General features: G+C 44.9%; 1 protein-coding gene across 1 annotated transcript in view; it reads right to left on the bottom strand.

Annotated features, from left to right (window-relative positions):
• PARVA (parvin alpha) overlaps nt 1–24,811 on the bottom strand; it is a 178,657-nt gene extending 153,846 nt beyond the window's left edge. Inside the window, exons 1-2 of the mRNA XM_061201469.1 lie at nt 24,669–24,811; nt 24,257–24,479 (exon numbers count right to left, since the gene is read on the bottom strand). Coding sequence (XP_061057452.1) covers nt 24,257–24,392 — 136 coding nt within the window. The 5' untranslated portion in view covers nt 24,393–24,479; nt 24,669–24,811. The remainder of the gene's footprint in view (nt 1–24,256; nt 24,480–24,668) is intronic.
• Nucleotides 24,812–27,754: the final 2,943 nt, after the last annotated feature.

Here is a 27,754-nt window from a genome sequence, read left to right as displayed (position 1 = left end):
AGCTGCCATCCTGTGCCCATGAGGGATGGCTCCACTGCAGAAGACTTAGGATACAAAAGCAATTCCAACTGCCGGCAGCATCAAGATCTTGGATTGGGCTCTAATATGAAGGGCTTTCCCTCTTCCCTCATCTTGGGCCTGCTGAGACTGAGTGTACTCTTGAATCCCTTTAGTACTGGACCCTTTCCTGGGACCCTGACACCCTCCTTGGCATTCCCAGGGAACAGGGTGTGGATGTACCAGCATCCCTGCAACAAATGGGCTGATCTTCCCAAATCATGAGTCCTTTACCTCCAAGCACTAGAGTCCCAGAATATCCTGCTGTCACCCACAACCCTAAGACCCAAAGGTAATCCAGGCTGGGATAGTACTCAGTGTTTGCTAAACAAATGAATAAACATACTACACACAGGCCGTAACTGAGGTTCTGGCCAGCCTCCTATCCAAGCATTTCCCAATGATTTAAAAAAAAAAAAAAAGAGCCATATTAAATGGTGAGCCAGCTAGATGGCTGCTTGGGGTGCAAGTTTATAAGAAATGTTAAAACATCCCTGGAATAAATTGGAAATATGGTACCAGTTAACTCGGGTTTCCACCCCTTCCATACTGATAAAGTATAATTCGTCCCCCTTCTGTCAAAGAAGATAATGCACTTGGTGGGAGGGGGGGAAAAGGCATAGTCCTCTTGGAAAGCTATCTTGGATGAAGATGTTTGCACTGCCAAATGTGCAAGTTGCAAGGTATAACTAGAGGCCACATCACCAACCCCCAAACCAGCCAGCTGACAGGAGCCTGAAGTCAGCAGGTCCAGGTCTGCTGAAATTTAGAAACCAAACTAACCCTAGCCATTAGACCTATTTAGTGGGAATAAGTGACGTATTTGAGTAACTCAACTGAAACTCCGTTTTAATATTTTCCAAGATGTTGCTTAGTTCAGAAAATCACGCAAAACAAACACGTGTAATCCCTTATTTTGAAGACAAAGAAACAGGCTTGCTAGCTTTATTTATATAAATACCAGCTTCTCCCCATCGCCACTATATAAATGTTGAACACATACTTCAAGTATTTGGCCTGATATTGTCTGGATCTCACATCAGAACCCCTCAGGCCATAGGTGAAACTCTCAGAGCACTGGCCGGGCACTGGGAAGGCGAGCGGGCTCCGATCAGCCTCTGACAATCAGCTCCCCCTGAGGGCTGTGTAGTGTCCCATCGCCCACTAGGGGACAAATCAGGGCACCTGCTCCTCATCCAGGTGACCTCAAAACCAAAGACTCAGGCTGCTCATGGCAAAACTGGAAAAGCAAGAGGATTCCCCTCCCCCTACGCTGTTACGATTAATAGAAAAGGTAGGGGAGGGAGAGGGAGGAGAATAAAGGAGAAGGCAGCGTGGAGTAGGGGTTTCATAAAGAAGTCTTGGAAAAACAGAGAGAAGAGGAAACTGAGAAAGGTGGATAGGATCTTAGAGCTGCCCCCCACCTCACCGGCCTCTGTGAGGAGGGAGGGAGGCAGTCAAGACATGTGCTGGCAGGGTTGATGGCGTGTGCTTTACACAAAGATTTAATGGGCAGAGCTAACCATGGCTTACAGAGTGGGATTGAGAAATACCTTCTCCACTGTGCCAAGTACATTACAGAAAAGTTACCATCAGCATCAGGATATGTATTCCGGTTTCTGGGACTGAGTTGAGGTCCAGCATGGAGACTCAACAACTGAATCACAGACTCAGGAAGGTATTAAACTTTCATATGGAGGGCCAGACCTAGGAGGAAAACAAGCTCTTTCTTATGTACATTTGTGCATGTTATCTGCAACGAAGCAGAATATACACATTGACATCCCTTTGAAACTGTAAGGAAGGGCAACAGCTCATGGCTTCATGTTTATTGAGAGCTTATTACGTGCCAGGCACTGCTCTATGTGTCTGACATGTATTAGCTCATTATATTTCTCATATCATGAGGACAAACAGGTCTCAACAAATCCCTTTAAGGGAAATACAGGTCAACATTTATTGCCAGACTCCAGACTGCTCCCCAGGCCTTACGTTGCCTACACTGCTAGTACAGCACACAGCAATACAGTTAAATATTTGTGTTCAGGCATCTAGACTTCCCTAAAATCATCCAGATTTCAAAAGTTCTTCCTACTTTCCCAATCATTAACAAAAATATGTCAGAAATTCCAGGGGATCAGTAGTTTCAAAATTGATTCATTCATGCTGGCTTGCGATACTTACAAAAGAGGCACAAATCACACACACACACACACACACACACACACGACAAAGGAAAAGGAAAAGAAAAAAGAGAGAAAAAATATTTCTAAGGAAATAATTGGAAATACTTGAGAAACGTCCCTGTCTTAGTCTGTTGGGCTGCTGTAACAAAATACCATCAATGTGGTGGCTTATAAACCACAGAAATTTATTTCTCACAGTTCTTAAAGGTTAGAAGTCTAAGATCAAGGCACCAGCATGGTTGTGTCCGGTGAGGGCCTACCTCCTGGTTCATAGCTGGCACCTTCTCACTGTGTCCTTGCATGGTGGAAGGGAGCAAGGGCTCTCTCTGGAGCTTCCGTTATAAAGGCACTAACCTCCCTCAAATCACATCCCAAAGGCCCCACCTCCTAACACCATCACTTGGGGGTTAGGATTTCAACATATGAATTTGGGGGGACAAAATCATTCAGATCATAACAGTCCCATATAGGGAATTCCCCGGCAGCCCACTGGTTAGGACTCCTCGCTTTCACTGCAGGGGGCCCGGGTTCAATCCCTGGTTGGGGAACCAAGATCCCACGAGCTGCGTGGCACAGCCAAAAAAACCCAAACCAAACCAAACAAAACAAACAGTCCCATATACTTGCTTCGTATATTATGCATCAATACATTGATGCATAATATTTGGTATGAATTCAGATGGGTTATTCTAAAGATGGGGACCATCAAGACCATATAAAGGCATCCCCCAATTCTGGCAGCAGAGAAAAGGGGAAGGACCTGGAAAATGGAGATACCATACATCAATAAGTACAGACGTTATGTACAGATTTACTTGGCTTCCAATCTAAAATAGTTTGAAATCTGTTCAAAGCAATAACATTTTATTCTAGTGTCCAACTGAGTATAAAGCAAAAGAGGAACTATAAATGGCTACATGCATGGAAAATGTTCAACCTCACTAGTAATCAAAAAAATTAAAAACAATTAAGGTTGTTCCCATTAATTAAATTATAATAAGGAATGCAGAAAAGGATGTCGTTAAGCAGACACTCTCATAGACTACTGCTGGGAGCATATATTGGCATATCCCTTTTAGAAAGTAACTTGGTAATAACTATCAAGAAATTTAAAAGGCTTCATATTGTTTGATCCAGTAATTCCATTCTAGGAAAACTACCCTATGGAAATATTAAATATGGAAAAGTAAATATACTAAAACAGTTCAACATCATATTTTTATCATGGCAAATAACTGGGAACATACTAAACTCCATGACAGAGGGACTAGATTGGTAATCTATGGTACATCTTTCAGATGGAATATTATTATTATTAGATCATAGCATTAAAGATCATACTCAAGAACTGTTTACAGTAACATTGTAACAGGAAATGTAGTGAGAAAAAGAAATGTGTAGAGACTAAAAAATAAACCAAAAAAAAAAAGAAAAATACTGAAAATAAACATGCTAAAATGGAAACATTGTCTGTCAATGTCAATGCAACTAAGAGTGTGATTCACAGACCAGCACCAGTCTGCAAACTGTGTTAACTGTTTATAAAGAAAATAATTTTATAGTATGCATTTGGAAACTTTTAGCAATTTGATATTGCTGCGACATCCAAAAGCATGTCCTATGGAATTGAGAGTTGAACAGGGTGCAGACCAGCTTGAGTGCTGTCAAACTGGGATGGAGAATTCCGGGTTACACGAGCCGCACAGCAGTCACACACAGTGCGACATCACAGTGCACAAAGGATTGGAAATAAAAAATAACTGGCCCTTCCTGTGGACCACTGGTCTAGGTGGTAACACTGTATATACTTTCATCTTCCTCTTCTATATTTTTCAAATTTTTTTATAACGCTCTATTGCTATTATAAGAAAAAATATTTTTTTTTTAAATGCAAGAAAAAAGAGGAAAATAAATGTCACTTAACTGTTATATCTTTGGAAAACTTTCCTATAGAAATAGACAAACATATACTGAGAGGCAGGAAGACATAGTGGTAGATAGATTCTAGAGCTGATAATCTGGGTTTCAACCCTGGCTCCACTGTTCCACCGTTTACCAGCTATGGGCTAGTTGTTCAACCTCCCTGGGCCTCAGTTTATTCATGCATAAAACGGGGATAAAAATAGAGCCTGTCTCATAGTGACTCATTGGGTTTGGCAGAATTAAATGAGTCAACATACATAAGGCCCTGGAACACAATAAGCTCTACATAAATGTTCGCTCTTACTATTACAAATCATAGGCAGGGATGAGAGCTACAGGCAACCACATTTCCCAATTTTTTATTTGCAAAATGGGTCAAGAGGAACGGTAGAAATAGTAGTAATAACAGCAGTTAATATTAAGTGCTTGTATGCCAGGTTCCAAGCCAAGCACTTGACATGAATTAGTTTATTCATTATTAAAAACACTAGAGATAGATAATAAGTTCTTTTCATCCTTTCTGCAGAGGGGAAAATTGAGGTTCAGAGAAATGAAGTGACTTGTCCAGGGTCACCAAGCTCTTAGGTGTGTCTTCCTCCAGGGCACTTAGCTATACACAGGAGGACAGGGGTCCCTAGAGGCTAGACTGTGCGACCCTTGAGAGCAGAAATGCACTGTGTCTTGTTCCCAGGGGGAGCCAGGGTCAGCAGCCTATTCAAAGACAAGGCCACAAGAAAAATCCAGGACTTGTTTCCAGCCAGGGCCCTCACTGGGTCCCCCTCAGCCAGATCAGCAAACAGCAGCTGGCCCTCCTCCGTAGCCTGGTCGGGGCGTGCTCTTAGGGAGTGATCTAAGCCCTGAGGAAGGCAGCTCTTGGAATGCAACGGGAGGATGCAGGGGCACATGAGTCATTCTGCTCCCCTCCTTGCTGTGGTCCTGGATGCAATTTATTACCTTCGTCACTGGGATGGCTGGGGATTGGTGGGGCAGTCATCCCTAAAAGGAAATCAGTCTGTTAACAAGTCCCATCTCTCCCTGCCAAAGGGGCTGGAGACAGAAGGAAGGACGCTGGCAGCACCCAGCTGTTTCCGGGCCTGGAGGGATTCAAGGAGGCAGAGAGGCTTGTGGGACACTCAGCAAGACCCTGGCTTCAGCCATCCGCTTGGGGATGCTCTTCTGTGATTTTCTCCACCAGTGAGAAATCTAGGCCCTCTGCAGCAAAGGGCATCCATTCCAGAAGAGTGTGAAATCTCTAAATATTCATCCCGAAAGTTGAAGGGAGAAAACAAAAATCCTTCCCTCAGAGAACGGGGACAGTGGGCCTGGGAGTGGTAAGACAGTTAAGAACACACAGAATTTTGCCTTGAAATCCAGAACACTCTATCTCTACCAGAAGTCTGAGAATTTGATGCCTAAAAATGTGTGGCCAAGGAAAAGCATTTCCAATAAAATTACAGTTCAGGATAACTTTTCGTTTCTACCCTCTCTTTTCAAGTGTGAATTCTTAAGGAGAAACAAGAGTTTTAAAGTTTGGGTAGGCGTTTTTCTTCCCTAGTATTTCCTTTTTAGTGAGCAATTTGGTAACATCCAACAAAATTCAAACGTAACAAATTTTTGACTCAGCAATTTCACCTCTAGGAATTTATTGTACAGATAAACAGGTACAGAATGTTTTTGTTTGCAAGCCTATACAATGCAGCACTGTTTGGAGTACCAAAATACTATAAAAAAACCTAAATGTCCATTGACGGGGAACTGGTTAAATTTAATGATGGCACATCCAGGCAGTGCATAAAGATGTTTATTAAAAAATGAGGTAAATCCCTATGTGAAAGATACTCAAGATAAATGGGTATGTGAAAAGTATAAACTGCTGAACACTCTTTACAATGTTATTCCAGATCTATAAGAACAGAAAGAGTATATATGCTTACAAAAGAGAGAATATCTGACACTACATTATTAGGATCATCATCATCGGATACACTATCATCTTGAAAGCCTGAGAGTCAGAAAGTAAAGGGGCCCTTACTTTCCAGTTTATATTTCTGGCCTCTTTGAATTTTTTTTTTTTTTTTTTACCATAAACATATTTAGCTAGTTTAATAAAAATAAAAGCAATAATATCACCTGGCTAAACATAAGAGGTAAATTCCGTGAGAGTCAAGACACAGCTTTCTCTAGGGCCTTGACAGTGTCTGCCAGGGACTCATATATATGGAACTCCCCTGAGGGTCAGGCTCTAGTTTAAACACTTTGTAAGTACCAATTCCTTTAGTCCTCATGACAACCCTGTGAGGTGGGTACTAGTAACATCCCATTTTGCAGATGAGGAAGCTGGGGCTCAGAGAGAAATCCCAGGTCACACAGCCAGTGTGTGGTGGGACCAGGCAGGCTGGGGGGCTCCGGAGCTAGAAACCTCCCTACCAGGCTGTCTCTCAATAAACGTTTGTTGATGAAATGGACAAACTAGAAAAGCAGCCAACACCTTTGAAGCCAGAGAAACTGTAAATAAATAAACAGTTACTATTGTTACTGTTTTATTCATCATTGTTAGTTATTATTATTGGCGAATGAAAAATAAACACTATTCAGAAAAGCCAGGTGGCCAAAGCATTAGATTTGAGTATGAAGAAACAGATTCCCATCCCTGCTCTACCACTTAGTGGCTGAGAGACCTTGGGCAAGTCACTTCACCTCTCTGAGCCTCAGTTTCCTCACCTGTAAAATGGACATGACAGGACCTCCCACGGTTACTGTTAAGGATTAAATGTGACATCATACATGAAAGCACCTCTGTGCTTGACATTCACTGGATACGTGTAAAAATAGGAAAAGCTACTGAGAATGGAATGAACTATGTTCAGAGCATCACCAAGCAGACCCCCATCATTTTCAACCTGCTGAATTTTAAAAATGAACTGAACAACTTATATGCATATATACTCCAACGATCTGAGGAGGAAATCAGAGTTTCTAATTGTTCTGATCCTGCCTCTAGAATATTGATTTAGGACATTTAATACCATCTCCAAATGCCAGGCTTAATTTGCATTGGGTTGGAAGCCGGGCTGCTGAGCGGTGGCTGTTGATTTTAGGCAGGGGCTTGGGAGGGCCTGCAGCCCACCTTCCTCCTGGCCCGCAGCCAGCGAAGAGCTGGCTTCACCTGGGACTCCGGAGAACTGGCTGTCTGAGGAGGCCACATCTTTGATGGATTTTCACTGTTTGATTAAAGTGCAGCTGGGGCCTGGGGCTGAGCTGTACCTTTCAGCAAGATGTTCGTCACAGGTTGCACAAGGAGCCTGTGCTGAGGCCGTTAGGCCAGGGCAGAGCCTGACTTTGGCCCAATCTCTCTTCACCCAGGAAGCCTGTGCTTCTGCCTTTTGGAGGCCCCGGGGCTCATTTTCAGGAGCTCAAGTCTCTGGGCACTGAATCTCAATTCAAAACCATGGCTTCCGGAGTCCCAGAAGACCTGCTTTACAAAACACCCCAGGCTGCTCAGCTGTTCTCCAGCAAATGCATTCAGTGCTCTGAGCCCACCCCCAGCACTTCATTTACCATCCAGGGGGCTAGAGGAAGTCCATTTGTTATAGTCTGATTCATCAAAGTCTCCTTTATTATAATTATTATGGAAAATTTCAAATAGACCCCAAAGTGAGAGACTAGTACCACAATCCTCCATGTACCCATCATCATTCTACAATAATTGACAACTCGCGGCCACTTTTCTCCACCGACACTGCATGATTTCAAGCAAATCCTAGACATTTGATCCCGTCGTCCATAAACATTTCAGTATGTATCTCAAAAAGATAAGGACTTTTTTCCCTTTTAACATAACCATCCTCCCACCTGACAAATTAACAATGACTTCTTCATGTCATCAAATCTCCCGCAAATGTTTACGTTTTCCTAATTGTCTCGTAAATGACTTAGAGAAGTTGCTTTGTTTGGAGCAGGATCCAAACAAGGTTCTGGCTGCGTTTTGAATGGTACCTACGGTGTATTTGGCTTTCTCACCTTCTCTTCCCTTCAACCCCTACCTTGCACAGTGGTCCTGTGTGAGGGCTTTTGAAGCCCAGAGACACCACACACTTATATGGCCTTGGACACATAACCAAGCTCTCTCTTCAGCTTCCTCGCCTGGAAAATGGGAATAATTATAACTCCCTATCTCCTGGGGGTAATTGTGAAGATTAAAAGAAGCAGAACATGTAAAGTGCGCAAACACTCAATTAATATTAGTTCTCATTGTTATTATTTTCTGAAAGACAGCAACTTTGACAGAATTCCCAAGCACAGCATCCAGGCAACCAAATACAGTTACAGGTGGGAAGAAAACTGAGCAAAAACTGATGTGACCTTATACATTTTTCTCAGACTTTGAGCCACTGTTCACAGTGAGGAGGTAGAATGTGCTAGTTTAGAATTAGTCTCTGGAGCCAAACTGCCAGTGTTCAAATCCCATGTCTTCCACTTGCCAGCAATAGCAAAATGACGCGTGCACTTGCCAAAGCTCCTTTCCTTTCCCTCTGGGCAGACAACTCAACTATGATTCTTGGTCTCTCGTACATGTAGGTATGGCCCCATAACTGAGCTCTGACCAGTGGTAAGTGGGCAGAAGTGATATGGATGTCTATACCTGACCCATAAAAACTTCCCACTGCAGTCTTGTTCTCTTTCTCACTAGCTGGCTGATTGGTGAGGACTCAAAGAACCTGAAGGAAGGCAGAGTCATAAGGGGTAAGGGGCCTGGATCCCCGAATGACCACATGGAAGGCAATCCAATCAATAACGATGCCATCGGGTTCTGCTATAAGCAAGAAATATACTTTTATGTTGTTAAGTTTCTGAGAATTGGGGGCTTATCCGTACAGCAGCTAGTGTTACCTTAAGCAGGACACCAGCCCTTGGGCAAGTTACCTGGCCTCTCTCTCCCTCACTTTCCACATCTGTAAAGGGGCAGAGATGCTAATAATATCTATTTCATGGGGTTATTAGGAAGATCCAATAAGTTAATATATGTAAAGCATCTACTGCATTGCCTGGCCCATAACTGCACAATGCACTTACGTAATTATTGTCACTGTTGTGTTAATATTATTATTTGAAAAGCAATGGTATATCACCAAGAATTTCCACATTTCACTTAAATGTACACGTTTTAAATCTTTGCTAGTTTCCTGGTATAATTTTTCTTTAACAATTTGGGGTTAAAACTGTATTCCAGCCAAACAATTTCTAATAATGCAAGTCAGTGGTATAACAGGATGATGACAATTTGCTTCACAGGAAATATTTCAGGAATACAGTCATTCTGCAAGATGAAGATGTACCTAGTACAAGATGCAGTATGTCTCCAGTGCTCCCAGCCAACATTTAAAAACTGGGAGGATGAGACTTCCCCGGGGTGCACCTTTCTGGGTGGCAGGCAGGGCGCTCATCATGCTCAGGATGGAGGAGACGTGCACTGAGCTCTATGGAATTTAAAAAGCCTAAGTGCCCAAGAAGACCTACAAATGGTCAAAAAGCACACGGAAAGAGGCTCAACATCATTAGCCATTGGGGAGATGCAAATGAAAACCACAATGAGGTACTCTTCACACCCACTGGAAGGGTTATAATCAAAAAGTCAGATAATAACCAATGTTGGTGAGGATGTAGAGACACTGGATCCCACATACACTGCTGGTGGGAAGGTAAAATAGCACAGCCTGGCAGTTAGTTCTTCAACGTGTTAAGCATAGAGTTGGACTACGAGCCAGCAATGCCACACTCCTAGGTATATACCCGAGAGAAATGAAAACACAAGTCCACACGAAAACTTGTACGTGAAAATTGATAGCCACATTATTCATAATAGCCAAAAAGTACAAACCATTCAAATGTCCATCAACTGAGGAAAGGATAAACAAAATGTGGTATATCTATGTAATAGATATTGAACATTGGTCAGCCATAAAAAGGAATTAAGTACTGATACAAGCTACAACATGGATGGACTTTGAAAATACTACGCTAAATGAAAAAATTCAGTCACAAAAGACCACATATCACAGGATTCCATTTATATGAAATGTCCAGAATAGGCAAATCTAGAGAGACAGATTTTATGGTTACTTGGAGGTAAGGGAATGGGGAGGGGAGGGTACAGTCTTTCTCTTTGGGGTGGTGAGAACATTCTAAAGTTGGTCGTATCAAGGGTTGTACAACTTCGAATATATTAAAAAACACTGAATTTTACTGCTCAAATGGCTGAATTGTATCTCAATGAAGCTGCAATATTTTTTTAAAAAGTACTCCTCTATACGGATCAGACTACCTCTCCTCTGGACTCCAGCTGCCATCAGAAATCAGAGCACGTTCCCACCTCATCAGAAGCCTTTGAGAATTATGTGCCCTGTGTTAAAATCCAGGTCTGTCCCTGTGCACAAGTGACAATGCCATGACCCACATATGCTAATGAGTCTGAAGCTCAGGTGAGAGGTCACGGCTGGAAGTGTAGCTTGGGGAGTTACCAGCACGTCCAGGTAGGAGATGAAACTGTCATCCACACTCCCATGAAAACTGATAACCCAACACAACTGTCCAACCCTAGCAATACAAGCAAGGTGTTTTTTGGTTTTCGTTTTCTTTTTTTTGTCCACATAAGAGCATAAGCTAGACCATGAACCACATGTCCCAGAACCAGAAATAATGAAAGGGCTAGGTAGCTGGGAGCCCAAATTACTTAAATTGATGTCATATCATTTGAAAAGTGACATTCAAGCCTTACAAACTGAATGACAATTGCTATGTATCTAATTCATGGCCCTGGACTCCTGTTTCCCACCTGCTCCAACACCAATTTAAGCAATTCTGAACTTTGATCTCCGAGGCAGAATGTCTCAGATTTATTGAAGTGTCAGGTCCCCGTTGTGCTAACATCCACCCCTGGCAGGGCCATTACAAGGTGTGAAATCTGGGTGCCCCTCACCCCGACCACGTTCGGCATAGCAACAATCAGAAGCAACAAATCAACCTGCGTCTGCCTAGTCATCACGGGAGCCTTGTAATTTACCGTAATGACAGGCATGGAGGAAAAGCAGGTGAAGGGATCGTTCTGTTCTCCAGGCACTTGGACATGTGCTGGAGGGGCTACTGAGCCCTGCAACCCTCAGCCAAGAGGCAGTTGCTGCTCCTCGCAAGGGGCTATTTCGGGACTTGCCTGTATCCTGAGTTGCTTTAAAATGGAATTGTGTTACCCTTCTTCTGTTTTTTGCAGACAGCATCAAAACTGTCGGTTCCTACTGCCCCTGTTTCTCCCAACTGTCATCATTAACCACCTGTCATCTGCAGGTCTGTCCCCCAGGGCTGGGAGCCCTGGATAGCTCCGCCTTACGATAAACCAGAAAAGCCCCTCTCCACTGAGAGGAAAGTTTATTTCCAAGCCTGGAGTGTAGGGGAGGCTGAGCGAGGCAAGACCCAGGCTTCCCATGAGCCTTGGCAGCCTCGGCTCCTACCTCCACTCTGGGGGGCCAGGGAATCCTGAGTCCACACTGAGCCTTAGCCTGCCCCTGCTCCTTACCTCTTCAGCTAGGGTCCTGACTTGCCTGCTAAGTTCTGCCAGCTTCTGTCCCCAGGACCCTGAATCTCAGACCCCACCTGCACTTGGATGAGCCTCCCTGATTCAGGACTCAGACACCCAAAAGGTGCCAGGAATCCCTGCACCCTGCCATCTCGGTGCCCACGGCCACAGACCAGGAGCGCCCTTGCCCCCGAAACTGGGTGACTGGTGTCGCAGACCCTCTTCCTGAACTCCTCTCTCACTTCCCTGCCCCACAGGATGCATTTTCCCTCCCAGCAGGCCCCATAGCCAAAGCTATGCTGGCCAAGACAAAAACTGCTTTAGGAAGAATTGTTTTGAATTGAAAAGTCAATGTAATACTACAATTGGCAGATTATTCTACCGATGAACATTTCCTGGAAAGAAACAAGTGCAGAGCCTGGCTCCACCGAGCCCTGTGGTGTAGTCGGGAGCCCTGCGACCTTGGGTTTACATCACTGAGGGAGCAGACACAGGCCGGCAGCCTTGCCCATCTGCCGTCCAACATCGTCAGCCCCAGGAGATCTGCTGCATCATCCCCAGCTCCTCAGTGTCAGGCTGTGTTTTTCACAGCATGGAAGAGGGGAGTTGCCTCTGGATTTTAAAAGAGATAAGGGAATGCGTGAAGAGAAATGGGATATGACTCAGCGATGAAATAAATGCCCGCAACACATCACTCCTAGGGAGGGGATCTGCCTCCACAAGTGATTCCCCAGAAATACTCCCTGGGGTGCTGGGTGTGATAATTACATGCTCCAGCTGGCTCTGATCCATTCTCAGGAGATAAAATGGGACACCTGACTACTGCCTCCTAAGCAGGTTGAGGAAACTGAGCCCCAGAGGCATCAGCCCTGCCCACTCTGTCAAAATCCAACCTGAAACTCAGAAGGCTCCCAAATCCCGTCCCTTCTCTTGTCAGCCTGTGGGGTTCCTCCTCTGGCTTCAAGACGCAGCTTGAAAGCACCACATCGCCTAAGGGGTCCTTCACCCCTGAGATCCAAATTTGTCTGCTGTGGCACTCAGCCCCCTGTCTTGCGATTACCTCCCATTTGTCTGGGGTTACTAACTTGTGGGGCAAGTCCAAGAATTCAGAGATTAGGAGATGGGAGGAAGTGATCAAGGGAAGAAGGAACTTCTTGAACAAACCTCCACTGGGTCTTACATGCGCCTGGTGAGAACTCAGAGTGACAGAGGGTGGCAGCTGTGACTTCAAGGATGATTATTCCCAAGGCGGCCACACCTTGGGTCCTGTTATAGACCAGGCCGTGGAAGGGTGAAGAATGGCCATGAGAGGATGTTCTGAAATACAGATCTGCCTGTACTAGAGCTTACTTTGCACATATCAGTGGCCAGGATGGAAATCTGTGCTCTCCTGACCCATTCATTTCCCATCCTACCCCACCCCACAGGTGACCTGGTCCTGCCAGGAACAGAAACTTTCAGCCTAACAATGTTGGTTTTACTTTCAAACAACCTACCAGGAAGACCACCCAGACCCAAAAGCAGTCATGCCTCCTGGTTATCAATTATAAAATATTGATAGTAAGCAAGCCAGCTGTTACCCTTTGACCCTATAATTGTACTTCTGGAGCTCCAGTCAAAAAAAAATTACTCTGAATATTAAAAAAAAAAAAAACCAACACTTTAGGCATTATTTCTAGAAAAATTTTAAAAAGCACCGAAAGAAATGGTTAAGTAAACAATAGGACATTCACTCAGTGGAATACTATGCACCAATAAAAAGTATGTTTAATTAAAAACTATAATAACATGAAAACTATTTACATTATAATAAATGAAAATAAAGATACAGAATTTTTACCCATATAATATACATGGTATAATTACAATTATAAAAAAAGAAAAGTTATAAAGAAGGAAAAAAGAGAAAAAAAAACCCCCAAATCTTAATAGTGATTGCCTTTGGGAATTGGAACATTGCATGATTGTTTTCTCTTTCTATTTTCCCATAAATCCCATAAGTATGGATTAATTTTATAATGGGGAAGAAAAAACAACTTTTATTTAAAAAGTCAGGAGCTAAGTGATTTGGTCCATTCCTCCTTCCCCCAAGAGAGTGTGCGGTAGTTAAGAATATTTCTGTTCAAACTGATGAAGTTCACTGCTTCTTCCATCCATGGCCTAACATTTCCCTAAGGCTGGTTTGAAGGGAAGCCAATGACACTAGTCACAAAGTTGGTTTTTCTAAGGCTGCGGCAGGTGGGTATGTTCAGAGCAAACAGAATGATCACTTAGTAAATGCCAGGAGAACCAGATTTTAAGCGAGTGCTAGAGTGCTCCCACCCCACGCAGACGTTCTTCCCGGGCCTGACAATGGGGCAGCGACCATGAACAGGAGCGAGGCAGAGCTCAGGGGGGCCTGGCATCAGCCACCCTCTGCTTTGGGAGGTTCTTTTTCCTGGTGGGCTGGAGTGGGGAGAGTTGTAGTGATGGAGCTCCCTAGCTGGGAAGTAACGATCGTGGCCGGGCTCTGGCCGATTTTCAGATTTCCTTGGTTCTGCACTTAGTGAGTAAATGAAGCTGAGAGAGGCAAGAAGGGATAAACAGGGCGGGGGAACAGGGCCAACTTGGAAGAACGAAAGGGATTCTGAATCTCTTGTAGAGTTTCCATCTGCACGTTTCTCTTGTCTCCCCCAAATCTTGCAATTAGGTTACTCCACCTCAGTCCTTCTTCACTGAAGCACTTTAATGTGAACGTGTGCAATGCCATTTCCACAAATGAAAACAAAGAATGCTGTCCTTGTCCCACCCTTGGCCAGTGGGCTTCCTCTCAGGCGCACTGCTGCCGCTGCCCAATCCGCGCCCACGGATTCTAGGACCCACACCTCTGGTCTCGGGGGGCCTTTGTGTGCTTGTCAAATAACAGAGCTAAGTGATAACATCTTCCCACAAAGGGTAAAGAGATTCCTGAGGGGAGGGGGGAGGCAGTTTTCTAAGCCACACACACACACACACACACACACGGCCAGAAGCGAGGCCTGGATGGAATCAGGGCCCCAGAAGAGTCATCGAAGCTTAGAACAGAGTTTGAAGTAACCTGGGCATCTTATCCCCACTGATGTTTCCGGCAGTTAAATGCTGCTTTGCAGAGCACCTGTTAAGTACCGATGCTGTGCTAGGCACCTGGGATACAACGTGAGCAGAACAAACACAGCTTCTGTCCTCTGGAGTCTACAGGGAAGATGGAAAAGAAAGGATGAGGCCATCTTGTCCCGGGGGCCCTGGTCCTCAGGCAAAGCCCTCATTTGGATTTCCTACAGACTGCAGGCTACAGAACATATTGAATATGTAACAGAATGTTTACATCTTTTTTTAAAGTATTTTATTTTTATTTTTGAAAGTATTTTTAAAGCCTTTTATTATTAAAATTGTTGTAGCGCTTTCCCCAACGGTGTTCTTTTTCCCATGGCAGTAAGTGGAGATTTTAGATGCTTACACATGTTTACATAAAGATTTCATCTCTCCTCCTGTACTAATGGCTAAAACATAATTATGAACTGCACTTGTTAACCAAATGGAGATATTCCATGAGACAAGGAGACCGATTCCTAATATGGAGGTGTCCTTGGGCCGCAGCCCACTTATCCTGGTTTCCATCTCCTCCTCCCGACACAGAGGTGCCTTCATTAGTGGAGGAAAGAAAGAGGTCTTTGTGATGATGTCACTCCCAGACCACCCTACACAGACAATAAAACTGAATTTGAGAGAAGCCTGGTGAAATGAGAGCTCAGAAGTCATAGAATACCAGAGCTGCAAGGGCCCTGAAAGGTTACTTAGCCTAATCCCCTGATGTTAGAAACGGGCAAAGGGGAAGAGACTTGTCTAAGATTACACAACCAGTTAGTGGTGGGCTGTTTTCACCAAGGTAAATACGGGAAAATTCATTCCATAGAAATTGCAATATCATTATGTGTTAAATACTATGCCAGGCAGGAGGGGCACAAGAGGAGAACTCTCATCATAATGTGACATGCACAGCCACAAAGGGCAGCACAAAGGGAAGCATCTTCCCACAAAGGGAAGCGTCTCACTCTTCCTAGGGGAGCTATAGAAGGCATCAAGCAGGACAGGATATCTGAGTTGGGTCTCAATGATTGAACAGGAGTTTGTTGCATAGAGAAGGGAAGAAGGTCATTCCAGAAACATGGAACCGCATGTGTAAAGGTGAAAACACGTGAAAGAACACGATGTGTTTGGGGAATGAAGAGCAGTTTCGTATAGCTAAAATGGAGGCTTCTTGAAGGGATATAACGGAGACTAGACCAAAAGGGCAGACCACGGACTTAACACCACGCTAAGAAGTTTGTTGGGGAGATGTTATCTTGGTGCTTAAAAAAACCACATATCGGCAAAAGGATGAAGGGTGGGTTGAACAAAAAAGGACCAGAGCTAGGGAGACTAGTGGGGTGGGTATGGCAATACTTCAGGTGGAAAATAAAGATGCTAAAGTTTAATAAAATAAGCAATTCCGAAGAAGAGAAAGAGCACTCATGAGGCCGGAATTAAGGCAGCAATATTTAGATGGCAGAATTAGCAGGACTTCGTGAGAGATGATTGGCTGTGGGGGTGAAACAGAGCAGGGGTGGGCGAACTACTGCCCACGGCCATATCCAGCCTCCATCCATTTTTGCACAGCCCCAGTACTAGGAACGGTTTTCATATTTTACAAGTGACTGAAAAAGAACAAAAGAAAAACAATATTTTGTGACATATTAAAATTATGTGAAATTCAAACTTCAGTGTCCATAAGTACAGTTTTATTGGAACACAGCCACACTGGTCCATCTACCTATCATCTGTGGCCTCAAGGACAGAGCTGTGTAGAGGCCAGAGGGCCAGCAAAGTCTAAAATATTTACTATCTGCCTCTTCGAAAAAAGTTGCTGACCTCTGAAACAGAGGACGACTGCAACATTTCCACCTTAGGCAGCTGGTGGGATGGTGGAAGAGGAGAAGCAGATTTGGGCAAGTGGGACAAATAATAATTCCATTACAGGCATGCTGAATCTGAGGATCCCGTGACACATCCAGGAGACAGTGGAAAGATGTATCTGGATACAAGATCTGGATTTGAGATGTGGATTGGGGAACCACAAATGGGCAGGTGGCCCTTGAAGCCATGGGAGTAAGTGAGATAATCCATGGAGAGGAAAACAGAATGAGAGGGCAAAGCAGGTGAAGTCAGGACCCCGGGAAATGCTGCTGAGAGGTAAACAAATAATAGAAGCTCGAGAAGGAGTCCGAAAAAAATAAAGACACAGGGAACAATTCACTGTGGATAAGATCAAGGGAGAAGAGAATTTTAAGGAAAAGAAAAAGTTGAGGGACTTCCCTGGTGGCACAGTGGTTAAGAATCCACCTGCCAATGCAGGGAACATGGGTTCGATCCCTGGTCTGGGAAGATCCCACATGCCGCGCAGCAACTAAGCCCGTGCATCACAGCTACTGAGGCTGCGCTCTAGAGCCCTTGAGCCACAACTACTGAGCCCGCACGCCTACAGCCCGTGCTCTGCAACAAAGAGAAGCCACCGCAATGAGAAGCCCGCGCACCACAACGAAGAGTAGCCCCCGCTCGCCACAACTAGAGAAAGCCCACGCGCAGCAATGAAGACCCAACGCAGCCAAAAATAAATAAATAAATAGATAAATAAATTTATCTATTTATTTATTTATAAAAAGAAAAAGTTGAATAATACGAACGCCACCAAGAGCCCAAGTGGAGTGAGGATTGAAAAGGAGACTGGATTCTGGAAACTTTGGCCAGTGAAGGGTAAATCTTGGGAACAGAATAAATTCTTCAATCGACTTCCAGGAGTCCTCTCCCAGTTCCCCTCCTATCACACTGGTCACTCCTTTCCAGCCTCTCTCGCTGGTTCGTCAACTCCCAACTTCTAAATGTTGGGAAGTCCATGGACCTCTTCTACGTCCTATACTCCTTCCTTGATGATCTCATTCAGTCTCATGGCTTTAAATACACCTACATACAGAGGTGTCTCCAGCCCAGAAACCTCCCCTGAGCTAGACTCCTAGAACCAACTGCGAGCTCAATATGGCCCCTGGGAAGCCCAGGAGGCACCTCTAACTAAACAGGTCCAAAAGAGAGCCCTGCTCTTTCTCACCGAATCAGCTCTTCCTGTAGAATTCTCCAACTCAGTTAACGTCAATTCCATCTTTGGGTTTGTTCAAACCCAAACCCTGGAGTCATCTTGATTCTACTCTCTCACCTTCCATCTGATCTTTCAATAGATACTATCCACTGTATCTTCAAACTACATCCAGAACTGAACGTCAACCCTCCGCTGCTACCGCTCAGTGCCAGACCACCTCTGTCTCTCACCTGGATCATTACAGCGGCCTCCTAACTCACCTCCCTGCTTCCACCCCTGCCCCCCTCAGCCACTTACCACCATCAGAGCAAGCGTGATCATACTATTCCTCGGCACAAAACTTCCCGCGTCACTCTGAGTAAAGGCCCCAGGCTTACAATGGCCTCCAGAACACTACACAGCTGTCCCCTCACTCTAATTACCCCTGAGATCTCACCACCTTCCACAGTTGTCCTCAAGACACCAGGCCCACTCCCGCCTCAGGGTCTTTGACTCTGCCATTCCCTCTGCCTGCAGTGTTCTTCTCCAAGATACACATACTGTGCTCCCTCACTTCCTCAGGACCTTACCCAAGTAAACCCCTCTCGGTGAGGCCTTCTCTAGCCACCCTATTTAAAACTGCCAACCATCCCTCCTCTCTCACTCCACAACACTCCATTTCCCCTTTCCCTGCTTTATTTCACTCTAGAGCACTTATCACTGCTCTAATACAATACATACATTTTACCAATTTATCTTGTTTGTGATCTGTGTTTTCTACTAGAAGGCAAGCTCATGAAGGCAGGGATTTTTGTCTGTTTTTTCCCTGCCATATCCCAGCACCTAACACAGTGCCTGGCACATGGCAGGCAACTCAATAAATAATTGGTGAAAGAATGGGAATAGCGGATCAGCAAGTGACGAGGAGCTCAGAAAGGGGAAGCCAGTGCAGACAAGTTTCCCAAGGCCTCCGGTGAGCAACTTAAGAGGAAACCAGCATCGGGAGTGTCTACAAACGGCAAAGACTCAAGCATATTTGCAGATGTTAAGGGGCTAGAGCAGCATGAAAAAGACTGGGGATATGAGAAAAAGGATATGGCTATGCCAAGTCTGGGAAGAAGTGGAAGTGAAGGGCCTCATGAGCAAGGGAAGAAAGGACCTCCTCGGAGGGGACTAAGAGAGGGAGGGAACAGGAAAGGACAGGTGTAGATACAGATGGGACTGGAGGGTGGGGGGGGGGGTGAAGAAAATTTGAACAAGTTCATACCTGGCACTTAATTGTCTATCTCAAGGTCTGGGGAAGCGCTTGAGTGACAAGGGTTTCAACACGGCACTTTGGAAAATGAAGATGCAAGCTGATTAGGAGAAAAGGATTGCTCAGCGATGCTGAGGCTTCTGCTCACTCTAGGAACCATAAATCTATTGCAGAATTTGGGGATTTCCCCCAGTTACGCTGGACAGCCAACGAGAACCAAAATGGTACACTTTGGGCACCAGACAAAATGTAAAAACTCTGAGGGATAATAAATAAGTGGTTAAAATATAGGAATAACCATTGCTGCAGGCCTAATTTAGGGTACCTTCAGCTGGGAGATACAATTCAAGATGGCATTCCTGGAAAGAGCAAGTCGTGAGGACAGATTTGGAGGAAGGCAGGTGAAAAGTGGCCCTTTGGCAAGTAGACTCTGAAAGGCTAGTCTAAGAACTACACAGCATAAATGGTGACTGGAAACCCAAAACGAGAAGATCCACAGAGGAAAAACAAAAGCTACCTAGCTACAACTCATGAGAATGGGACCAGATATTTTTAAATGCTGAAATGTGACATCTTGGGAAACAGGATGATCTGACTTGCAAAGAAAGATCCCTAATTTCTAAAGGGACCAAAATAGTGCTACACAGGCTTCATACCGTCGTGTGAAGCTTTTTACAGAACCTGTGGAAACTTCTTGCAGTCCATAATGAAAAGACTATTTCAAATTTTAAAGACTACTTAAAACTGAGCTGTCAATTTTAATAGCTTCCATTATTTGTGCCATGCTTTGTCTCATTTAAGCCTCACAACCTCCATGTAAGGAAGGAATTTTTATTCCCATTTTATGGATGAAAAAACAGAGGTTTCGAAGCATTGAGAAACTTGTCCTAAGTCATAGCAATAAATAAAGAGCCAGACCAGAAATCAAACCCAAATATGTCTGGTCCCAAAGACCAAGCTTTTACCCTCTATTCTCTCTTGCCTCCCTCATGCTATTTTTTCTTATGAAACACAGGAGTGATCATTAGTTTTACTATATTCTTATGAGACTTCCAGTCATTCTATGATATATGTTAGTAGGTATTCTTAGGAAAACATACTTTTAATATGAAATTATTGACCTAAATATTCTAACATGTATCCGACTGTGAGACACAACAGGTTTCAAGTGAATGAACGGGAGTCCTTGGGCCCAGGAGAATTCTACGCCAAAACACTGGGGTAATTTGTGGATAGACCAACGTCCATGATCTTGAGGAATCATGAAGAATGGGAGGTTCCAGAACACTAGGGGGAACATGGAAGAAGGCAGTCTCTGCAAAGCACAGAGCTGTGAGTTTATGCAGGATCCAGAGCAAGACCTAGCCTTATTTTACTGAAGAGATGGTTAGTGGGCCCTTGACAGGGAAAGCAACGATCACTGAGATCCAGCACGTGCTCACCAAGAGCAGGTCATTTCAGACCAACCCCACTGCCTTCTCTGACTTTGCAGGACCACCCCGTGTAGCAGCAAGCGGCTATAGCTGGGTGACGGCATCCCTTTAGAAGAAGCACATGCTCTTCCATTCACTCCCTTACATCCCCTGGATTAGCTAATAGACTGAATAACAGAATCAGGACTTAACAGTTAAGTACTATAACAAGGATAAAAATAAGATCTTGCACTTGGTTTCAAAAACCCAACTGAGCCAATCCAAGATAGGGAAGGGAATGATTTAGGAGCAAAAAACATTAAAATGTCTTTGAGTAACCTGGTAACAAGCTCAGAGATAGCTGTGATGTTGCTGGCAGAATAAAGAAAAGCAGCCTCAGCTGCATTAATAGAATGTGGTATCTATGCTAGAACAAAGGAGGTGACAGCCCTGTCCTAATGGACCGGACTGCCACCATACTATGTTGACTTCTGGGCAGCTCACTTTGAAAGTCTGCTAGTTAGTCTCCGTTTCTCAACACTCCCACTATGATCTACTCTCTGCACTGCTCTGCGCCCTAAGGGAGCTGACCCCGACTTATTGCATCACCCAGATTCCCTTGCCCTGGTGACTTCCCACTGGGTCTGGCCAATGGGAAGCACCAGCAAGAGGTTCAAGGGCCAGAAGAGAGAGAACGTGCAAGTATCTCTTGCGCCACTGTCTCCCTGCTCCATCTCCACATTTCCCTGTGTCCCTCTACAGCTACAGTTCCTATCAGGCAGCCCCCCTTCCATAGCTCCAGCTCTCAGTGGGTTGCAGTTTGCTCCCCTTGCCCTTCAGGCCTAGGGGTGGTAATGGCTTCCCCTTGGTGGTAGCTCCTAGGTGTCTCAGCATCCTTCTGGGTTCTCTTCACCCTGCCCACACCTCTGTAAATAGTCCCTTCACCACATTATTTTTAAAATCCCAACTAATGTGTCCTTCTATTTCTTGCAGGGACCCTGACTGAAACTGAAAAGATAGGATACCAGGGGGCCATGAAGCTCATCTGTGAGGACCAGCTACAGGAACAGAGGATGTTTGGACTGATCAAGGGACTCCACAAAACAGGCTGGTCCACTTGGAGAAAGTGAAGAGCCACCGTCCCAGTCGTTCTCCTGGCTGCATGAACAGAACAGTAGTACATACAGAGAGACCACCTTTGAGCTCAATATAAAGTAAACTTTTCTAAAGAGTTGGCAAAGTGGGGTGAGCACTTCTGGTAGGTCATGAGCTTCAGTAATTCTGAGTTGCCCAGTCTCAAGCTGGAGAGCCCATATCGGGAACACTGTAGGAAAAAGTTACAGGGATACCTAGGAAAAGACTCTCCAATCCAGGGTTTCACAATTTGTTACCAACTACACACTACTCACACAACAGTTTTCCAAAATAAGCACACTGGGGGGAGGGTGGGGACATTTTGGGGGATATGTTTTGCTACTTCTGAATTCAATATAGAGAATAGAAGTCTAGTTCTTTGTATCAAGTTTGATAATCCTCAACACTGAGTTCTTTTTCATGCTTTAAGATAACTCAGGAACATGAAACTTATTTTACATATCATCATCACAAACTTAAAAATGTTTATTTCCAAACCACTGAAGTCTATGAAAATAAAAATTTTTTTTAACTAAGCATCTTCTACCTACACACCAGTCACTAGCCCTTTTTCCGAACTGTCACCTCATTATTCAAAATAAAAATCAGGATGCTACAAATAAATGGTGGAGAGGATGTGAAGAAAAGGGAACCCTTGTCTACTGTTGGTAGGAATGTAAATTGGTGCAGCCACTTTGGAAAACAGTATGGAGGTTCCTTAAAAAACTAAAAATAGAGCTACATATGACCCAGCAATTCCACTCCTGGGTATATATCTGGAAAAGATGAAAACTCTAATTCAAAAAGATACATGTACCCCAATGTTCATAGCAGCACTATTTACTATAGCCAAGATATGGAAGCAACCCAAGTGCCTATCAATAGATGACGGGATTAATAAGATGTGGTGTAAGAGAAAAACAAATACCGTATGCTAACACATATATATGGAATCTAAAAAAAAAAAAAAAAGGTTCTGATGAACCTAGGGGCAGGACAGGAATAAAGATGCAGACGTAGAGAATGGACTTGAGGACACGGGGAGGGGGAAGGGCAAGCTGGGACGAAGTGAGAGAGTAGCACTGACATATATACACTACCAAATGTAAAACAGATAGCTAGTGGGAAGTAGCTATATAGCACAGGGAGATCAGTTCCATGCTTTGTGACCACCTAGAGGGGTGAGATAGGGAGGGTGGGAGGGAGATGCAAGAGGGAGGAGATATGGGGATATATGTATACATACAACCGATTCACTTTGTTATAGAGCAGAAACTAACACAACACTGTAAAGCAACTATACTCCAATAAAGATGTTTAAAAAAAACCAGAAGAAGATGTGGTGTATATATACATATACAGTGGAATGTTACTCAGCCATAAAAAAGAATGAAACACTGCCATTTGCAGCAACATGGATGGACCTAGAGAATATTAGGCTTAGTGAATTAAGCCAGACAAAGGCAAATACTATATGATATCACTTATATGTGGAATCTAAAAAATAATACAAATGAATGTATATGCAAAACAGAAACAGACTCACAGATATAGAAAACAAACTTGTGGTTATCAAAGGAAAGAGAGAAGCGGGGAGAGACAAGTTAGGGGTGTGAGATTACAGATACAAACTATTATATATAAAGTAGATAAGCAACAAGGATATACTGTATAGCACAGGGAATTATACCCATTATCTTGTAATAATCTGCAAAAAATACTGAATCGCTATGCAGTACACCTGAAACAAACACAATATTGTAAATCAACTATACTTCAATTAAAAAAAAAAAAGGATGCAAAAATCTGCCCATGGGACAAAATATTTTACATGTAAACTGTCCTGGAAAAAAATAAGATCACCTCAATTCACCCTGGTGAGAAAAAGGAAATGGTTTTTGCGAGAGCCCTTAACTCTTGAGTTCACAGAAGGGTCAGAGCCCAGGACGCTACAAGTGTGTGTGTCTAATCGAGGTTTCCTCCTTGGGTGCGAGTTTATCATTTATCACAAGGCGGGACCGCTAGGACAGCCACCTCTCCACTAATTCGTTCGACAAACATTTGGTGTTGATCTACACATTAATAGAGCCCTGCTGGGCCCTGGGAACGGACGAGAGATCCAGAAGCCAAGGCTGCTACCGTACACTTCAGCAGGTCTAGGAAATGATCTGATTTCAAAGACCAATGAAGGCAAAGAGCGAGAGTGACGGCGCCCATAAAAGTTTCAGAAGAAACTTGGAAACTGCCAGCCTTCGGCGCGGAGAAGGCGGGGACTTGGGGCCCAGGGGAGGACGCCGCCTCCGGGCTGGCGGGCCCGGCCGCCTCCTCGGCCCCCGGCCCAGCGCAGGCGTCGCCTGATTCCAGGCCCGAGTCGCCACACCCGATCGCCACGGGGCCCAGGAGGGCAGCGCCCGGGCGACCCAGAGCAGGGCTGCGACGAGGCCCGGCCCCGTGAGACATTCCCGGGCAGCGCGCGCCCGCACCGCTGCGCGCCCCCCTCCCCGGCGCCGGGCACCCGCGGCGCGCTCCCGCCCTGCCCGAATAGCCCCGGCCCTTCGGCCCCCCGCCCGGCCGCTCGCCAGCCCGGGCCGCACTCACCCTCCTTGGCTTTCTTCCGCCGGGCCAGAGTTCCTCCGAGTTTCCCCAAGAAGGAGTCATCTTTCTTCCGGGACGGGGGCGACTTGGGAGTGGGGGACTTGGGGACAGACGGCGACTTCTGCGGGGAGGTGGCCATGGCGACGAAGCGGGCAGCCGCGGGCCGGTCGGGACGCAGAGCGGGCGCCGGGCGGACGCGGCGGGCGCGGCGGGACTGAGGCTGCGGCTTTCCAAACGGAAGCGGAATTATTCCAAGCATTTGAGGCAGCTCACGCTCGCCTTTCCCTTCCCTCTCTCCCTCCCTCGCGCCGCCCTCCGCCCTGAAAGGAGCTGCGCGCTCGGGGCCCGCGCCCCGCCGCTGCCCGGAGCAGGAAGGATGCCCCAGATCTGCCCCTTGCAGGACGTGCGGCCTTACCTGTTTCGGTGTGTGACCCTCTCAGCCTGGGAGCCCTGGAGCCTGGAGGCCGCACTTGCCCCGGCTCCGCACTCAGCAGAGCTCCTCGCTCCAACCCGGGGTTCAGTGATTGCTGAACTGAACCCACCTGCTACTCTGTCTCCCGCTGATTTGGCCCGGCTGCTGGGTGAGGAGCTCGCTCCTCCCCTGCATTTCTAAGTGTAGTTATTAGGCCCGTGTCTTGTGCCCATGAAAGAGAGTGAGCCTGCTCAGGAAGAAATAGAGGGAACCAAAATGTGTTCGGGCCCCGCCAGCTGGACACATCCAGCTGTTCCTGCACTTATCCATGGCTGTCAACCTCCTCTTCACCCCCATCCAAGAGTGAGAAGTTTGAAGTTCATGAGCACAGGCCAACACCTAGAGACATGTGTTTCTAGCAGCTCAAAGGCTTGTACAAAGGAGGATCCCAAATGTAGGTGGAAACATGAATGGGAAGGTACATCGGCTCCTGTGAGAACCGCCTCCCCACCCCTCCCCCGCCCCCAGCTTATCTTGCCTAAATAAAAGCAACAGAGTGACAACCAGACTCATTGGGGATTACAGGGGAGGGGCACAAACGCCACCATTTCAAGGACTCATGCTGGAAATGATTAAAAGGCACGTTTTACTGTGCTTGGCCACTTGAGGTTCTCACTTGGGCTCCCCTGGCTGTCTCCGGGTCTCTCTTTCTCACACACACACACGCACACTCACACTCACACAACCCCTTGGCAACCGTTTCCTCCAAGTAGCTACAGCTGATTGACCCTGAGTGATCACCTGACCCAAAGGGCCCTAATGCTTGACTGGAGAGCAGCCAATCAGATAGTCTCCATCAAGAATCTAAGCTAGAGACAGTTCTTAGAGGTCCAGCACTTAGTGATGATAATGCAGACTCAAGACTGAGGGCGTCCATTTTTAGCCACAGGCCTGCCGATAAGTAGAGAAACAAAACAATGGAGCAACGAAGTGTGCTCAAGAAGCCTTGTGGTCTGAGTAATGAAAAGCCATGGGAGTAGCTGCCTGGACCTAGAACCTCTTCTGAGGGCCTACCTGTAGTTCTCAGGAGGGCCAGCTGTGCTTCCTTCCTAGGACACCTTCCTAAAGCCTTGTAATGACCCATCCACCTTTACTTGAGCCAGTCAGCCAACTAACAAGCAACGATTCCTGAGAACATAAATTTAACAAGGTGGTCAATAGATTCTCAGCAGATATGTGTTCATCTTGTCTTTGCTTAAGAGTAGTAATTTTACCTTTTTTGAAAGTTATGCTTTAGCTGTTTCCTCTTACCTAGTAGAAAGCAGAGAACTCACAATGACTGCTAGAATTTTCACGCGGGAGATTACAATAACCACCCGCTCCCACACCACCACCCTGATAAACCTTAAAGACATGTTGAAATGTCAAAGTAGAATCCTGTTTTGATTACATCATTCATAATTCTTGTTCAGGATATTTTATACATAAGGATATGTCCAAAATCTGATCTCCATCCTCGGAACTCTTATCAGGGGATCATGAGACCCACAGCTCAATAGCTGTGTGATTGAGCTGTGTGAACCTGGACAAGTTTACTCCCATTTCTGAGTCTCTGTTTCTTCATCTACAGAATGAAGTGGTGGGAGAGCATAATGGTTCTCAAACCTGATTGTGCTTCACAATCCCTTAGGGAGTTTGTTACATTCATGGGCCCAGTCTCTAGAAATTCTGATTCAGTACATCTGAAGTGAAACCAAGGGATAGGTATTTTTTAACAGGGATTAATTACATCAGGTGATTTTGATGTAGCTGATTCATGCACTGATGTTCAGGCACCTAGAACCACTTCCAGCTCTAACGTTCTGTGGTTCTCTACTCTTCACCAATTGCTGATCTCTGTATGCAGGGCTTAGGTTCTAAATATGACACGGTCAAATTTATACACGGAGATCTCTTAAACTGCTCACGCATGCTTTTGCATCTACAATCCTCTTTGGTAATTTTTATGCATACTAAAGTTTGAAAATGACTGAGCAAGACTAAATGGAGGAACAAACAAAGGCTTGATGGTTGGATGCTAGCTCCCAGGAACTACCAGCAAAATAAGGTGTAGAGAAGGCAAAGCTGAGTTTATTTTACACCATGGTAAGGAGAGTCCTGCCTTGGCAGAGTCTTAGCAGCATCTTGGACTAGGGGAGAGCACAGCAGGGATATTTATAAGGTTTTGGAATCTGGTTTAAGGCAGGTCTTTCAGTGGGGGTAGTGCTTGATTAACTTTGGCTAAGGACTGTAATATACTAGGTTCGGATTGGTGGACACAAGGCAAGGTTTTCAAAGAGTCTTGGAGGGTAAATAGTCTTTAATGTTATCTATTGAAAAGTTTAAGTGTTTTATGTTCATTTCAATGAGATTTTGGGGGGAACTTCTTGAACAATAAAGTTATTTGTAACTTTCATCTTTCTATGCAAGTGTTTTTTTGAATAGTTGCAGTTATGTTGATAAAGACAGGGGACTGGTAAAGTCCCGTTAAAGTGACAGTAACCTATATGGGTATGAGTGGATTCTAAGGTCTCAGGATTATGCAGATGTCTTGTTATTCAAACTTTTCTGCCTCTTAGCTAATTATCAATCTCTCTTGAAAGGCCAAGTGGAATGGATGGTGAATTATAGATCAGTGCTATTCAAAGTGTAGTCTGCAAACCAGTATTGTCTGCAAACTGCTGTTAGTCCTTGATGATCTAAATATAGAAACTAGAGTGTTTAGAAACTTTTATACAATTTAACAGTGCAATTTTATATTTATTCTTTTTTATTGTATTTTACAAAAATATTGATCTGCGATGGATTGGACCTTCACCATAGATCGTTTGAAAAGCACTGTTCTAACTTGCTCTGGTTTGCTTACAGATTTTTATATACTCTCTTTTGATAGTATGCTTTTATAGTCCTTATGGATATGAATTGATTGGGTGTTTGTTCAAAGGTTAAATGACATAATATATTGGAAAGCACCTTGCGTGGGGCCTGGCATTGAAGAAGACAGAATCTAAATCTAGCTTAATCAGGGACACACACTGCAGGCTATTCAT

The sequence above is a fragment of the Eubalaena glacialis genome, chromosome 10 (assembly GCF_028564815.1).
Source record: "Eubalaena glacialis isolate mEubGla1 chromosome 10, mEubGla1.1.hap2.+ XY, whole genome shotgun sequence".
Taxonomy (NCBI): Eukaryota; Metazoa; Chordata; class Mammalia; order Artiodactyla; family Balaenidae; genus Eubalaena; species Eubalaena glacialis.
The sequence above is the reverse complement of the archived record's forward strand: the minus strand, read 5'-3'. Positions and strand labels throughout refer to the sequence as shown.